We start from the raw sequence: 14,555 nt of genomic DNA on the forward strand, positions 1-14,555 counted from the left end.
AAGGCCATGGAAGGATTTAAACACAAGGATGAGAATTTTAAATTTGAAGCATTGGGAGCCAATGTAGGTCAGCGAGGAAAGGAGTGGTGGGCAAGCGGGGCCTGATGCAGAATAGAACACAGGCAGCAGAGTTTTGGTTACACTGATGTTTATAGGAGGGTGGAGGATGGAAGGCCATACAGGAGAGCATTGGAATAATTGTCTGAAGGGGACATAGGCGTACATGAGGGTTTCAGCAGCAGATAGGCTGTAGTAAGGTTAGAAGTGGGCCTATCATCCTACGTGGCTCCCTCCCCTCCCAACGCCCCACTTACTGCTACAAGCATTTCCAACAACCTACCTCCTTACCTTCCTGCAACCTACAACATCTTGCCTACTATCTTCCTCTGTACCCTGGGGTTTAAAATTGCTGAGATAAAATGAGCTACATAGTTAAATGAACTTTTAATACTAATCAAGGCCATTGATTTTACAGTTTGCACATAAATATAAACAATAATCATGGATCTTGATGCTAAAAATACACCAAAAATCATATAATACTCCAATTTTGACTTATTCAATGTCCATAAATCAATGACCCAGATGTATTTTACATTATGGAGCATAACACAGTACATCCTGCAACTCACTGTTAGCGACACCAAGACCGAGTAGAGTACACTTTACTATGGACAAATTTAAAGTGTATAAAAATTCTGTCACATTTTTCCTACTGGTTCCCAATCAACAAATATTTCAGTATCTCTCACCACATATCTCAAACTTTTATCACATCCCCAGATTATAAGGGTTTTGTATTGACTGACTGAATTAGCACTGAAGAGTGATATAGATAAATCAGCGCTGTGACCTGATGCTCCTCGGGAGATCCATAAACACTTGACTATGTCAATCATTTAATTAGCTATTTACAATGAAACCCTTAGTTTAAGGCAGGAATTGGAATTCCTAAGTCTCAACATTTTTGCCTCTTTGAAAACACATTACTATGGATAAAATTTTAACTTTTGCTTCGATGCAAAGCTGTGCTCAGGGGCAGATTTACTGCTTTAAAAGCATTTTGCAGATTTTATTGCTCACAGCATGATTAGGTAGTTATAAATAAAGGCAATTTATTGATTGTCATTTTTTCCTATAGGTCCGAGTCAGCTCCGAGCAGGAACATTTCCTCATTGTCCCTTTTGGCCTTCTTTACAGTGAGGTCACTGCATCCAGCCTGGTAAGTAAGGAGGAACAAGGTTAAGTTTTAAATGCTATTCAGTGAGTCTTACTATGTAAAAAGAGTATTGCATTCAGTTTTATTTTGGAAATGCTTGTATTTCTCTTGACTTGCTGTCAATTGCAAACATGTATAACCTGTAGAACATTCCCAAAAATAGCGCTGTCCTAGTCATATTCCTAATAACCACCTGTCATGGGCGGCTCTATTTTTCTTAAAGCTGCCTTTACCGAAATTCATCCAAGATGATGCACTGCTGACACCGCCACTGAGTGTGGACAGAACTTAAACTTGAGTTTAGTCTTTTGAAAATGCCACACTCAGAAGATTCTCTTTAAGGTAACAGATGTTAGACTTGGTGACAATCTGTGAAAGCAGTGTTAATTGTTCTGTGCTTTACAGGTTAAAGTTAATCTTCAAGGTGATATAATTGATCGTGGCTGCACCAATTTGGGAATAAGCCAGCCTGGCTTTACCTTGCACTCTGCCATCTATGCAACTCGACCAGACGTCCGATGCATTGTACACATTCACACACCAGCTGGAGCTGCAGTAGGTTCCATTTTTTCCACATTTTTTCAGACTGCTTGAATTTAGATCGCGTTCTCATTTTTCTACATGTAATGTTTCATAGCAACATAGAAACACGAGTAGGCCATTCAGCCCCTCAAACCTGTTCTGCCGTTCAATTAGATCATGGCTGATCCTGGCATATTTCCTTGAGGAATAAAAACTCCACTGGAAAAATGATCCAACTGTGGCCAACTAGAGAGTTAAGGATAGTATTAGATTAAAAGAAGAGGCTTATAGTGTTGCCAAAAAGAGCAGTAAGCCTGAGGATTGGGAGGGTTTTATAAATCAGCAAAGGATGACCAAGAAATTGATAGAGCGAGAAAATTGAAAATGAGAGTAAACTAGCAAGAAATATAAAGCTTCTACAAGTGTGTAAAAAGGAAGAGATTAGCAATAATAAACGTAGGTTGTAGGTTCCCTTAGAGGCAGAGTCAGACAAAATTATAATGGGGAATAAGGAAATGGCAGAGATTCATATCTCTCTTCACAGTAGAAGACACAAAAAACATACCGGAAATGGTGGGGAACCAGGGGTCTAATGAGGAACTTGAAGCAGTTAAGATTAGTAAAGATAAAGCACTGCAGAAATTAATGGGACTAAAAGCCAACAAATCCCCTGGACCCGATGGCCTGCATCCTAGGGTTGTTCTGCTCTATCCTCCTATTTCAATGCTTACTTGCGCATGCCACCAGGAGTAATCCTGAGATTACTACATTTGAGGTCCTGCTTTTTAATCTCTTTCCTTGCTCCCTAAAATCTGCCTGAAGGTCCTCATCCCTCTTTCTACCTATGTCGTTGGTACTGATATAGACCATGACCTCTGGCTGTTCGTCCTCCCTCTTCAGAATGTTCTGCAGCCGCTCAGTGACATCCTTGACCCTGGCACCAGGGAGGCAACATACCATCCTGGAATCACATCTGTGGCCGTGACTGTTCCCCTAACTATAGAATCCCCTATCACTTGCTGCCTGATCTTTTTCCTCCCCCACCCCGTGCAGCTGAGCTACCCATGGTGCTGTGGACTTGGCTCTGGCTGCACTGCCCAGAGGAACCCTCTCACCAGTATGAATGAAGAGTTAGAGAGTGAAGTGCACTCAGGGGACTCCTGCATTACCTAGTCCTTCTTGCCTGCACAAGGAGTGAAACAAATCTTCACTAGATTGATTCCTGGAATGAGAAGGTTGTCCTATGAGGAGAGTTTGAGTAGAATGGGCCTATATTCTCTGAAGTTTAGATGAATGAGAGGTGATCTCATTGAAACGTATAAAATTCTTAGGTGACGAAGGAGCAAAGCTCCGAAAGCTTGTGATTTCAAATAAAGCTGTTGGACTATAACCTGGTGTTGTACGACTCCTTACATTTGTCCACCCCAGTCCATCACCGGCATCTCCACATCATTAAAAATATTCAATGACCCTGCCTCCACCGCTCTCTGGGGAAGACCGTTCCATAGACACTCAACCCTCAGAGAAAAAATTTCTCCTCATCTCCGTCTTAAATGGGAGACCCCTTATTTTTAAACTGTGGCCTGTAGTTCTAGACTCTCCCACAAGGGGAAACATCCCTTCAGGATCTTATATGTTTCAATAAGAGCACCTCTCATTCTTCTAAACTCCAGTGTATACAGGCCCAACTTGTCCAACCTTTCCTCATAAGATAACTCCCTCATCCCAAGAATCAGTCGAGTGAACCTTCTCTGAACCGCCTCCAAAGCAATTTTGTCCTTTCTTAAATAAGGAGACCAAAACTGCACACAGTATTCTGGAAATGGTCTCACCAATGCCCTCTACAACTGTAGCAAAACATCTCTACTTTTATGTTCCATTCCCCTTGCAATAAATTACAACATTCCATTTGCCTTCCTAATCCACTTGCTGTACCTGCATACTAACTTTGTGATTCATGTACTAGGACACCCAGATCCCTCTGTACCTCAGAATTCTGCAATCTCTCTCCATTTAAATAATATACTGCTTTTCTATTCCTCCTGCCAAAGTGGACAAGTTTACATTTTCCACATTATACTCCATCTGCCAAATTTTTGTCCATTCACTTAACCTATCTATATCCCTTTGCAGACTCCTTATGTCCTCTTCACAACTTATTTTCCTACCTACCTTTTGTGTCATCAGCAAATTTAGCAACAATACATTCGGCCCCTTCATCCAAGGCATTGATATAGATTGTAAATAGTTGAGGCCCCATCACTGATCCCTGTGGCACTCCACTCGTTACATCTTGCCAACCTGAAAATGACCCATTTATGCCTATTCTCTGTTTCCTGTTAGCTAATCAATCCTTTATCCATGCTAATATGCTACCCCCCTACACCATGAGCTCTTATTTTGTGTAGCCGCATTTGATGTGGCATCTTGTCAAAAGCCTTCTGGAAATCTAAGTACACCACATCCACAGAATCCCCTTTATCCACGTTGCTTATTACTTCCTCAAAGAACTCTAAACATTAGTCAAACACGATTTCCCTTTCACAAAGCCATGTTGACTCTGCCTGATTGCATTGATATTTTATAAGTGCCCTGCTATAACCTCCTTAATAATAGATTTTAGCATTTTCCCCATGACTGATGTTAAGCTAACTGGCCTGTAGTTTCCTGCTTTCTGTGTCTCTCCTTTCTTGAATAGAGGTGTTACATTCGCTATTTTCCAATCTGATGGGACCCTTCCAGAATCTAGGGAATTTTGGAAGATTAATACCAATGCATCTACTATCTTGCAGCATTGTGAAATAGCACAATGTATATGAAATATCTGTCAGTTATTTTGTAGTAGTAATATTGAGTTGGGTAAGACAGATAGACTATGTAGAGTGTGATTCACTCTTTCAAGTGAGACCTTCATGTAGCATATAGAAGCCTTCTTCTTTCTGACCTTTTAATGTATATCTTCAGCAGTGTTCTCTTTGCTATTAACACCACCTTCTACGTGATAGTTAATTCCACATCTAATTTTCAGAAACAGACAGATGTGAAAAGTCAATAACTATGGAGAAACATTGAACATGATACTCAAAAGCCAAAAATCAGCTTCTTGGCTTGATAATTGTATCTGATCTGCCCTGGCGTAAATAAATGATAGTGATTCCAACTTTTCAACCCGAACTAAGGCAGCTCTGCCCTATTTGTCATCATCAACAACTTAAAGGATTATAGGAACAAGAATAGGTATTAGCCCCATCGAACCTGTTTGTTTTGATAGCCATGGCAGCTTTCTTTTTAATCCCTGTTCTGCACCCTTTCTTCATATCCTTTAATACCCTTGCTTCCCAAGTAAGTATCTTTTTTTAAACACCTTTATTCATTCTGAATCTATAGCCTTCTGGGCAGTACATTCCACGTCCTCACAACCCTTTTTAACCAGCTTGTTTCAAATTTGAAGACCCAATTCTTCAACTTTAATGTTCTATTAGACTGAAATATTGTAGCCCCATTTGGCAGCTGTGTTCCATTTACGTATGAGCTGTTGTAGCTCAATCTCTGTCGATTTGAAATCTGCACGGAATATCACAGTTAAGGAACTCTCAATCAGGAGGTGCCATGGCCTGGAACTCTGCCTCTTGTATAGAGATGCTTTAATGGAATTTATTATTGCTGCTGAAATAGGGTGTTTGGAGTATTAGTTAGTCTATGGTAAAATCTGTGACTGCTTATTGTGCCCCAGTATAATTTCTTTCTGTGCTTCCAGCAACTAACAAGAACAGGTTTTTTTTGTGCAGCAACTGATTGGTGATCTCCTGTGATGCTCTCTAATAATGTCTAGCTTTTTAGTGTGTTTCAGAGCTTGGTGATGTTGGGAAAAAAAATGATTATTTGCTAAATTTTATTTCTAAAAGTGGTTTAATATGGACCAACTGGCATACAGTGTAAAAATACATTATGCTTTTTGTTGAAACAGCTGACTTATTCTGTTAAATTCAACTGGATGCTAATTGGTGAGGCTTCTCAGAAACTCTTACTTTAAGCAAGGTAGTATTCTAAAAACAGAAACCACTGTGTACTTCTAGATGATTTGAAGATTTCTCCCAAAATCATTGATTAAATATGGTTTGTGGGTTTGCACAAACACTGGTTTGCAGATGGTTAACCAGTTATCTTCTGTTGTATCAGGTGTCTGCAATGAAGTGTGGCCTACTGCCAATCTCTCCTGAAGCATTGGCCCTTGGAGAGGTAGCTTACCATGACTACCATGGAATCCTTGTGGATGAGGGAGAAAAGATACTAATACAGAAAAATCTGGGCCCCAAAAACAAGGTCAGCTTCATTTAAATGAAGTAATAGTTTAACTCTCTGCTTGTGGTAGAAAATGTGTGTGGCAGGTTTTTGAAACCATCCAAGTATCTTTTACTGCCGTTATTCAGAAGATGGTCTTTACAAGGTGTGATTCTCATATTGGTGAAAAATACAGCAGTAATGGTTTCTTTGAACGTAGGGTGCCATTAATACTTTTGCTTTTTCAAAATACTGGTCCATTTTGGTATGACTGATCTCCTGTGTTGATGCCCAAAAGATTGTCTAAAATTTCAAGCAAAATATTGTAATTTATAATTCAAGTACGGAGTCATGAATTTCAGTCCTATCTGACTTCACTTACGGGAAGATCTGAAAGCATTTCCATTCATAAAGACTAGGTGCCCCTGCTGAGTGTGTGTCAACTCCATATATCTCGGTAATCTCTTGAACATTTTGCTATTAGGCGGCCAGTGTGTTGAGGGAGGGTTGCTGCCTGAATTGATTCTCATTAATATCTCATTAAAATTCAATCTTGCTAGTAGGCATAATCACCACTTTGCTATTTAAATTCATGCTATAGATATATTTGGATCATTTTTCATAGTTAAGTTTCACTGTACTGCAAGAATCATGTGCATCTAATCAGGTTAAATCAAAAAGCATGTCAAGTGAATTCACTTTTATTCTATCAAAATTAATATAAAACAAATTTGATTGTTAAAGATGAATAACATAACAGGAAGTTCCCCTATTACAGTTTATTTGTATTAATTGAACAATTTTACTTTTTAATTGCCTTACTTTCAAGGATAAAGGATGAAATAGATTTGCAGCAGTACACCATTGTAGCGGTAGAATTACAGTGGATTCCTTGTATAGAGCTCTGTACTGCAGGGTATGGTAACCTAGTGGTTATGGTACTGGACTAGCAACCTAGAGGTCGTGAGTTCAAATCACACCATGGCAAATTGTAAAATTGAATTCAATAATTTAGTAATTTGTGGACTGGCACCAGGAAAAGACAATGAAAGCTGCCAGGTTGCCATAAAAACCCCAACTGGTTCACTAACGGGAAGGGACCCCTATATGTGGTTCCAATCCCACTATGTGGTTAACTCTCAATTCCCTCAGGGCAACCAGGGATTGGCAATAAATATTGCCTTGTTAGTGTTGCCCACGTGCCAAAAACAGATGGGAAACAAAATACAACCTGTTATTTCTGCATGAACTTTCTTCTTAACAGTTGACCTATATTTTTTTTAAAAACCTGATTCATAACAAACATTCTTGTATGACTTCCCAAATTAGTTTATAAAAAGAGTCACACTGCATGTGCACTGATTACTTAGACCTAGACATAAATATGCATTTAATTTAGGATAAAATCCTGCTGTTTGTCTTCTCATTATGGACTTTATTTTCAGCAGTGTGGACATAATTTCAACTGAATCATTTTAGTGCAAACAGCCCTGCGTTCAAGGTTTATTTGTAGATTGGAGCAAAGAACAAAAAAAGTAAAACTGATTTCCAGCTTTAAACTATTCCAGGTAAAAATCTGTGGACAATAACTACTTGATGAGGTGGAAATGTGACTTAAAAGGAAGACAATCTGAATTTTAGACCCATCTTTAAATTGGGAACAATTTGTCAAAACTGAAGTTTTTCATTTTGAACTTATTATACAGTGAAATTTTAGCCCTCTAAGGTTACGTGCATCAATAAATGACGGTGCTAGCAATATATGATATGCAACTTGTGCATTAAAAACAACTGAAGTCTGATGGATTAGGACTGTAAAAATCACTATGAATAGGGGGCTGGATGGTGTGGTTATTTAGACCCTTCACTGGGTTTGGTAATCGTCTCCTCTGACAGCTGTAAGGGACCTGTGTGACTTGTTTAGGCAGTTTCAGTCAATTCTTAGTGAGCATGTGTCCACAGCACAAAATTGCTCCTAGTTCAACACTAATTTGCACTAAATTGGCAACATCACTCAGAAATGGCAGATGTGAGAAATGGAAAAATATCATACCAGTACAGTTGAGTGATGATCTGAAATTGGAGCTGAGGCGTGTTATGGGACAGAATGGAGGGAATTTTGCTATACACGATGTGAGAGTGCAGGTGTTGAGCAGAGACCAGGGGCTCGATATTAGGAGGGCGGGGGGGGCGACACGCCCGGTGAAATCAGTCTGCCCCCTGCGCGATCGCAGCCGAATTGGATCCACTTACCTGGTCTTCTGGGTTCCCCGCTGCTGAGCTGCGTGTTGGGCTGACTGTGCATGCGCAGTAAGGTCTGTCAGCTGGAGGAACTCTATTTAAAAGGGCAGTCCTCCACTGATGCTGTAAGAAATAGGAAAAAGTACAGCATGGAGCAGCCCAGGGGGAAGGCTGCTCCCAGGTTTAATGATGCCTCACTCCAGGTATCATTAGATGGGAGGAGGGGGAGGACAGAGGTCTTCCCCAACCCCCTGGCGGGCGGGAGGAAGCGGCCTGCCTCTGCCACCAAGAAGGCCTGGCTCGAGGTGGCAGAGGAGGTCACCTGCACCACCAACATATCACGCACCTGCGTACAGTGCAGAAGGTGCTGCAATGACCTAAGTAGGTCAGCCGAAGTGAGTACACTTACTCATTTCCCTACACTCCGTCTGCCACATCACCGCCTCCACCCCACATCTCCTTCTGCACTGCCAACACTACTCTGTCACATCACCCCTCACACCCACTCAAACCTTATCCTCGTCTTACCTGCACTTACTCACCTCGCCAGTACTCATCCCGCCACTACCACTCAACCCAATCCTCATACAATCTCATGGCTCTATCTCATACTCACCCTCTCATGCATCTCTTTCACGGTCAGCCTCACTCAACCTGCCACTACCCGTGCTGCAGCCACAGGGCATGCATCACATGTGCAGTAGGAAGCGTAAGGCAAACGTGTCGTGAGCATGAAGGGGATGCACAAGGGTGTTTGAGGGTTTGTCATGGTTTTTACTGCTATTTAATTTCTGACCAACTCACATCACATATTATATTGGCACCACTACTGTCACGTCTTTGCGAATCTTGTCTGGTTTGTGCAATAATGCCCTTTCCTGAGGATCACAATGAAGACCCACACCTGATGCCACCCATTGTGTCACTGCAGAGTGGGTGTAGGTGTATTTGCAGGGCTCTTTTGTGCAGACGACAGAGACGTCGGCGACGTCCCCGGTGGCACCCTGGAAGGATGTGGAGAAGAAGTTGTTGAGGGCAGTGGTGACTTTGACAGCGACAGGTAAGAAGATGGTGCTCGGGCCAGCCGGGAGCAGCTCGGCATAAAGGAGGCTGCAGATGTCCACGACTACATGTCGAGTGACTGTGAGCGTCCGTGTGCACTGCTGCTCAGAGAGGTCCAGGAAGCTGAGCCTCGGTCTGTGGACCCTGTGGCGAGGCTAGTGCCCTCTGCGACGCATCTCTGTCTGCGGTTGCCCTCCCTCCTGCTGTGCAGGTGGATGTGTCACAGCACTGTGTTGTGGAGCTCCTCGTGTCAAAGGTGGACGGTGAGGCTGGTGATGCTGTTCGCCCTCCGAGGAGGTCATGACTGCAGCTAGGGCGGCCCCCATCCGGAAGGTGTACATCTGAGGGGGTCCGCAAGGTAGGTACATGTGTCAGGACCCCGGGGTAAGTGTGCAAGTTTGTGAATTTGATTGTTAGGAGGAGGGTGGTGGAGGCCAAACTTTGTCCAAAGTGACAGAGTGGCCTTCTGCAATGAGTGAGGGTCCCCCCCGCCCCACCTGTCAAATGGACCTTTGCAGCTGCCACAGGCTGATAGCTGCAACACGTCCATTTCAACTGGGAGTGTTTCCCCCAGTACGAGAAACAGTCCCAGTTGTTTCTAAAATCCCACCCCTCCCGACATATTCCCTTAATCAGGTCTGTTAACGACCTGAAATAGCGCAATAAATACTGTCAAGTGGCACCCCACCGGCTTTAATTGCCTGCAGGAGTCCCACATGCGCGTCTGCGTGTCTGTGGGGAACCCGGAAGTGGGCGGGTTGGAGCCGGGCTCCCGACCCGCTCCGGGATTCCCCGATTTTCAGAGCCTCCCCGCCAGGAACGCACCCAATAGCGGGTGTTAATATCGGGCCCCAGGTATTTCTTTCTCTTCCCTCTTTCCCCACCCCCCACCCCCTCAGCCTTTCTATGACAGAAAACTGGAGGGAAAGTTGCCTGGGCCACTTGTGCTCACCTCCCATTGAATGATTTCAGAACGACATGTTCAATCTCTTGACCAGATATGGAAAAAAGACCTATAATAGCGCTCATAGATTCCTAGCACATGCAGCACTGAAGGAAGCCATTCAGCCATGGAGCCTGTGACAGTATTGAATCTTCAACTTGAGCTATCTAATTGAATCCTATTTCCTTGCCTTATAAGAAATTAGATTCATATTTACATTTATTATAGCTCTCTGATGCATATGTTACCAATAAAATATTATGCAATTCTATTATGAATTTCACCCATTTTTAAAAAAACATTCTGAAGTGGGGTCGTCATTCAAGAAATTAAAAGTGTATGGTACTTTGTTTTTGCAAGCATGAACAATACACTTTATCTTATAGATTTTGCATGGGTTATCAAATACAACTCAAAGTTCAGGTTCATTGTGCTGGCAACAGGCATAATAGAATACTGCTTTTTATTTTCAATAGTTGTCCCTCTCTCATTTTAAATTTACAAAACTTTAAATTCAGTCATGAGCTTACTTACGTTTAGGTCAAAACATACTATGCCAGCTGAGGGTAAACACTTCTTTCCTTCTCTCTGCTGGATGGTTAAGGATAAGATGTGGAACTCCTCTGAAAATAGACAAAAGCCAATATGCTTGCTTATCTGAGAGGTTTACCCCCCCGCCACCCCGTGATGGGCATTATTAGAGGTTCATCATATAGTGTTGGTTTCCCTTATTGATCATTGCGACTCTAGCCTTGACCACTGAGTCAGTGGTTACTGTTTTAAGTAATTTAACTCTGCATTAATATTAGTACAGCATAATTAGAAGAAAACATAATTCATCGGTTCATTAAGAACTCATAAATTCATATCCAAGCCATGGTATTCTTTGTTAGCAAAAAAAAATGTGCTCACTGCAAACTGTTCTTATTTTAATAAGCTATTTTAATCATTAGATGACAAGATCTTGTTAATGTTACTTGCTTAAATTGCTCTTTCATTACTGCCAGGTGCTCATTCTAAGGAACCATGGTCTAGTTGCCGTTGGAGAAACTATTGAGGAAGCTTTCTATTACATTCACAATCTGGTTGTGGCCTGTGAAATTCAGGTAGGAGACTGAAAGCTAACAGTCAACTAAAGCATTTCCTGTATTAATTAGATGCTAAATTGCAAAAAAAAAGGTGTGTGTGTGTGTGTCTATGTGTGTGTGTATATGTACATATAATGTGATATGTGGAAGTACAATACAGATGACCTTGAAGTTTTCTTTGAAACCCAATGTTAATAAAGAAGCATTTTAAGCACCCTTCTACTATGATGTTGCCTGAATGTTAATATTACTTCAGTAACTAAACATTTGCCAGTGGCTCCAAGAAAATTTCAGTCTTCCTAGGATGGACAGTTTTGTAACACTGAAAGAAGCAAGCATATTACAATAGTAAAGCTCCTCAAATGTGAGATTTAGCCCTAAAATACAATTATAATTGAAGGTAACTTTTCTACACTTCAGTGTTGTTCACCCGCCTGTCATTTTTCACTTTCATTTTCATTTCTTTTCACATTCGTTATTTTCCCTGTTAATTTATTAACTTTCATTTCACAATACTTTAATATTGAATTTGCCTTTTCCAGCCCTTATAATTTTCCTGGCTCCCGTGTTTTATCTTAGATGTGGAAACAACTTTTGAAAATGAACTGTGATTAGCCAAAAATACTTCTAACACTATTTTGTTTAAAACCAATCAATGGCCAGAATATTGATGATTGAAGTGATTTATGTACCAAACTAGGAAGTGGCTCTGTATTGTTTAGCAGCCTCCAGAACAATAATGTGCCTGGGTGAGTAAATTTGCCCAAGCCGTGCTAGCACCAACAATTTTTAAACTACTAAAGAAATTTGCTATTATGAATTTCTTTTGAAATGAGAACTATTCATTCACTCTGCATAAATTATTCTTTCGTCCTCTTACCAATTTCCTCTCCTCCACCGCTTGCTGGGATATGATTCCAGACACCCTTTGGTATCTCACCAAATAGCCACGACTAATGTGTGAATGTTGGAAGGCTGTTCATGTGAAGGAGAGGAAAACATAAGTTAAGCTCAATCCCGGCATTGCTTAATATCTACGTGTGCACTTCTGGTGGGTTTTCTTTTTCCTTCCCTACCCCTAAGCCTAGCAATACTGAGACCAATTGTAGCTTCCTGCAGACAAGATCAGCTAACTCAGCAAATACCAAAAATCGAACATGGGATTTTATTTCAGACCTCCAGCATCTGCAGTATTTTGCTTTTGATGGGACCTTCATGGTCTGTTTTGCTCAGCAATTCACTGGATAAGTATCTCTATAAATTCTTAATTGCATATTTTTGGCAAATTTCCTGGGTATCTTCCTGGCAATTACGCTTTAGATTTTGTTCCCCCAAATCTATGATGATATTCAATTTGCCACATTAATAATAAACAATTTGATCTGATTATTTGTCCGGCTTGAGGAAAGAGTGAACGTAGAATGCTCTACCAATTCCACTGTGCAAATTCACTTTGTGAAGAATTCTCAATATATTTTCTATCCTTTTTTGGGGGGAGGAGAGGGAAGAATGGAAACATGTGTAAGCATGGTTGGTTTTTCTGCTTTATCTTTAGTCACACCTCAGTACTAATCCAAGTTAGGGGGCTTAAAGGGCATTCTGCCTCTTTTATACTTGTATCACACAGCTGATCATGCCCTATCATGTACTTAGCCACATTGAACAAGATACTGTACTTTAATATTTAGATTTTGAGTAGGTTATAATTGTGTAAGGGACACTTAACTACGCCTTAAGCAAAGTGAATTTCTGCCAATTTACAAAGCCTCACGTGCTTGGTGCAACAAATCACAATAAATACTTGAAGGGAAATAATTTACAGGTTTTGAGGAAAGAGCTGGGGAATGGGACTAATTTGATAGCTCTTTCAAAGAGCCGGCACAGATACGATGGGCCGAATGGCCTCCCCCTGTGCTGTACCTATCATGATACTATGACAAAGCATAGGAAAATAAGAGCTTGTAAACAGTTGGGTAATCCTAGCAATTACAGGAAACTGATGTTGCCATCTTACACAATTGGCAGTACCATGCTATCTTGTGCCTCATATCAACATTAAGTATTCTACAGAACATTGCCACTTTCTTTGCTGGATGAAAAATGGCATTAGCAACTGGACTACATTGAAGGGATAATTTCACTCAACTGGATTGTAAGTGTAAAGTAACAACTATAGCACACTAATTCAGACCAAAATTAGGAAATTCGTTAGGGAAAAACCAATTCTGACTCAAAACCATTTGGGTGCACAACTCAGACCATTTAGGTATACAACTCTCTCTGATAGTGACTCCAAAATTCAGGATTTCCTTTTTAAATGGCCCCATCTGTTTTCTTTAGGATAGTGGCAGTTTTTATTTCCTGGGGCTGTTCCTGATTGCATATCCTGGCTCTGCTTGTTTGAATTTTTTGTTTGTGGATGGTCCTTTCCAAGGTACCATCATCACAGTCTTGAAAACATGTAGCATAAAGTAATACCACTACTGCTGATTGGATCCAACATTTTTGCAAGTAATAAACAGTCAAGAGTAATTCAGCTGCTTATTGATTTGTTTGTTATTAAACCATTTTTACACAGGACAATTTTCTGTTAGCTGGATAGTTAGATTAATCGGCATTATTGCAGTTAAAACTCTCATTCAAAATGTTGAAAATATTAAATCTATAGACATTGAACAAAGAGTACATGATTGACTTCTGGGGGTCATTGGTGGGGGGATGGAAGGAATGTCTCTGGTCATACTGCACTGCACTGGTAAGAGGGGTTGTCATGGATCAGGGTGAAGGAACAGTTTCAGAAGTTCCAATATTAAAACCTAAATACTGTTCTGTTTCCAGGTGCGTACAATGGCCAGTGCTGGAGGGCCTGACAATTTGGTTCTGTTGGATCCTTTGAAGTACAAAGCCAAATCTCGCTGTCCTGAGTCTTCAGGGGGTGACGAAAATAGTCCACACCCAAAGTGGCTGATTGGGGAGCAAGAATTTGAAGCCCTAATGAGAATGTTGGATAACCTGGTAAGTGCGACAAAGGAAAGCTGTTTTATTTTAGCAGTAGAACCACAAGTGGTGTTTCAATGACACGCTTAAACTAATTGAGACAGTTTCAAATAAAGATGCAGGTATATTTATGCCTCTGTGAAGTGCCTTTTCTACATTAACTTGCATTTATATAGCACCTTTATTGTACTTTTGAGGGAGT

General features: G+C 41.0%; 1 protein-coding gene across 4 annotated transcripts in view; it reads left to right on the top strand.

The window, feature by feature from the left end:
- add1 (adducin 1 (alpha)) overlaps positions 1 to 14,555 on the top strand; it is a 143,374-nt gene that overhangs the window by 89,961 nt on the left and 38,858 nt on the right. For all 4 annotated transcript variants that reach the window (XM_067982427.1, XM_067982426.1, XM_067982430.1 and 1 more), the window contains exons 5-9: positions 1,142 to 1,222; positions 1,625 to 1,774; positions 5,921 to 6,064; positions 11,276 to 11,374; positions 14,195 to 14,371. In XM_067982427.1, coding sequence (XP_067838528.1) covers positions 1,142 to 1,222; positions 1,625 to 1,774; positions 5,921 to 6,064; positions 11,276 to 11,374; positions 14,195 to 14,371 — 651 coding nt within the window. The remainder of the gene's footprint in view (positions 1 to 1,141; positions 1,223 to 1,624; positions 1,775 to 5,920; positions 6,065 to 11,275; positions 11,375 to 14,194; positions 14,372 to 14,555) is intronic.

The sequence above is a fragment of the Heptranchias perlo genome, chromosome 4, assembly GCF_035084215.1.
Source record: "Heptranchias perlo isolate sHepPer1 chromosome 4, sHepPer1.hap1, whole genome shotgun sequence".
In the NCBI taxonomy this organism is placed as follows: domain Eukaryota; kingdom Metazoa; phylum Chordata; class Chondrichthyes; order Hexanchiformes; family Hexanchidae; genus Heptranchias; species Heptranchias perlo.